The sequence below is a fragment of the Fusarium odoratissimum genome (genome assembly GCF_000260195.1).
Source record: "Fusarium odoratissimum NRRL 54006 unplaced genomic scaffold supercont1.228, whole genome shotgun sequence".
In the NCBI taxonomy this organism is placed as follows: Eukaryota; Fungi; Ascomycota; class Sordariomycetes; order Hypocreales; family Nectriaceae; genus Fusarium; species Fusarium odoratissimum.
Genome location: NW_022158914.1, coordinates 1 through 2623, shown reverse-complemented (window position 1 = coordinate 2623; position 2623 = coordinate 1). Strand labels below are relative to the sequence as shown.

Below are 2623 nucleotides of genomic sequence, written 5' to 3'. Positions count from 1 at the left end.
AGACGCCATGACAAGGAAGCATCAATGACGGCGCGTGTTCGATGTTGAGGGGCTTACATGAGGGCGGCTGACTAACGTAAGAGTTCGGATAATGACTCTGATTGGCCTGATCTAAGTGCCAGATCTTTGGCACCTCTTGAGTACCGGGTAAGTTGTAAGGAAAGGCGGCCATGAGCCTAACCAGCTGTCTTCCATGGCATCATATCCCGTACCAAATATATCAAATGTTATCTCAAATTCAAGATTTTGGATTTGTTTGTTTGAAATAAGATTTTCGGGATATTTGATTGATTTGTTTGGTAATTTGATTGATTGAATTTGATTTGTGGGCAGCGCCGTCTGAAAGTGGTCGCTGAAGCCATCGTCAGCCATCACCCTCTTGTGCATACTGTTTTTGGTGGTCTCATCCATCAGAAAACCCCAATCGCTTCCTCTGCACTCCTTCTCTGATCTAGGGCCACAGGAAAGGCAGAAGCGAAGTAATTATGGAGGCGGAAGTAAGTTAGAGAAGGGGGGAATAGACCCCCTTACTAGCGCCTTGCTGTGATTAGCCAGAAACTTTTGTATTTACCCTTTTTGTGTGGCTTTAGTAAGCGGAATAAAGTAACGCCGGGAGTCTTGGCCCTGATTAGGCTTACTGGACCGGCAGCGCGTGAGCTTCAAATCCACAGTTCCAAGATCAAGTCGGCATATCCGACACCGACATACTGCCCAGATACCAGATGCTGGCGAAATCCCAAGGCTGTTTGTGAAGTCTCACGGAAGTATCTATTATATGAGGCTGAGAAGTCTACTTGCATTTATGATTGTCATCAATTTTCCTAATGACATCAACCACGCTTGGATGAAGAAGCTGAAGACGCTAGATAGATTTGTGAATGCGAAAGCGCTATACTTGGTATTCATACACTCGATGAGGGAGTGGGCTCCACTTCCACATGCATTGTCGAATGCAAGTATCAAATTCATTTAGAATGAAGTCGCTATCTCATGTATACATCTTTCTCGAGTTGGTCGACCTTATGTCATTCCACGCGCTTACGCGTACCTTGGAAACACAGCTTCTCTTTATCAAGTCCAGTAGGTAGACGCTTAGAACTGGTGATATATCTCTCTGACTGGACGAAGTGTATGTGTCAGGCTCTAGGATTCGTTGGCAACCGGCGCAAGAATAGATACCGTTCTAATTGCAGATTTCGTGTGTCCTACAACAAGTATTCTCTCACACCCAGTGGCTTTCGCTTCTATTTTTGTACCCATAGAATAAAGGCTGTCGTGAGTATGCTGCAACATAAGGGCTGCACAGTCGTGTAGCCCTATCTCAGCCTCGTTGATCGTGTAGCTATTGGGTCATTATTGTCACCGAGGCGGTTCATCAAAACTTATTTTAGGATATCGTGTCCCGAAATACCTTAAGATACTAGACTCGGCGAGTTGATGTTAGTCACATACGCCGAATACTCAGTATTGTTTGTCATACATCTTCACCCTTAATTACAACACATCTGGCGACAGAAATTTCTCGTCTCCACTAGACAAGAGCTAATATATATCTCAACTTCCGCTCTTGCCATCATGCCATTGAACTTTCTTTAAAAAATGATTGGCAAAAATAACCCGGGTATACAGACTCTCACTATGGTTGAAGCTGAAAGGCTAGACGTACCTCAAAAGCTTCCAACGATACCAGCTAACAGTTCCGACAACATCTGGCGAATCACGAAGGAAACGCTTGTTGATTGTATGGATGGTCGGTTCGGTCAATACTTTGATGATATGATCATTATTGATTGTCGCTTCAGGTACGAATATAATGGAGGCCACATCGACGGCGCTATCAGTCTGGCACCAAGGTCCGGGAGCCTCGTAGATACAAATCTGCTGGATGATTTGATTCCCGCCAAGTCGCATCAGATGCGCACAGTTATTTGTTTCTATTGTGAGCATTCGAAGTATCGTGCACCCATAGTAGCAGCGTGTGTACGGTCTAAGGATAGGCTATATAATATTGAGCGGTATCCAAGTCTTACATACCAACATATCTATATCCTAGATGGAGGCTATAGTAGCTTTTTCCAATCCCATCCAGATCGCTGCGTTCCACAAGAATACGTTCGGATGACCGACAGTGCGCATCGGAAACTTGGTGGAGATGAAATACACCTTCTAAGACAAGTCACAAAATCACCGAAGAGACGGCGTTCAGGCTTATATGCGACCTCAAACTCTCCTCAGAAGCTAGAGAGAGAAATAATCGAAACTTCACCCATTCCTTTCGAGGATGTTCGCCTTGAGAATCGTACGGGAGAAGCATGCGATGCGGAAAAGACTAAGGGCCAAATGATTGCTGAGTGAATATGCACTGTGGTCATCAAATAGCTTCTTTTGTACCTCAAATCCTATTGTTGCACCAGTGCTAGAGTGCATGCGGAGCTGTAAGCCGACGTGAAACATCAGGGTCCATAACAACACCCCTCCAGAATTGTTCTAGTCTCTCGTTTTGCTACCTTCTACAATCTGGATCTTTTCTATTCATCTATGCACTTGCCGCTTGGGCGTCCCATGTTAGACAACTGAGCATTGCAAGCTATCAAAAGCCTAGACACCAGCTAGATGCGCCCCA

General features: G+C 44.9%; 1 protein-coding gene across 1 annotated transcript; it reads left to right on the top strand.

Moving 5' to 3' along the window:
• The first annotated feature begins 1505 nt into the window (after positions 1-1505).
• Positions 1506-2623, top strand: FOIG_16842 (uncharacterized protein). The gene has a single exon (XM_031218321.1). It carries the CDS (start codon positions 1600-1602, stop codon positions 2353-2355), a length of 756 nt encoding a protein of 251 aa, XP_031051965.1. The 5' UTR covers positions 1506-1599; the 3' UTR covers positions 2356-2623.

Bases quoted from the DNA above. Each gene is read 5' to 3' on its own strand.
- FOIG_16842 (XM_031218321.1), top strand. From the start codon at position 1,600: ATGATTGGCAAAAATAACCCGGGTATACAGACTCTCACTATGGTTGAA.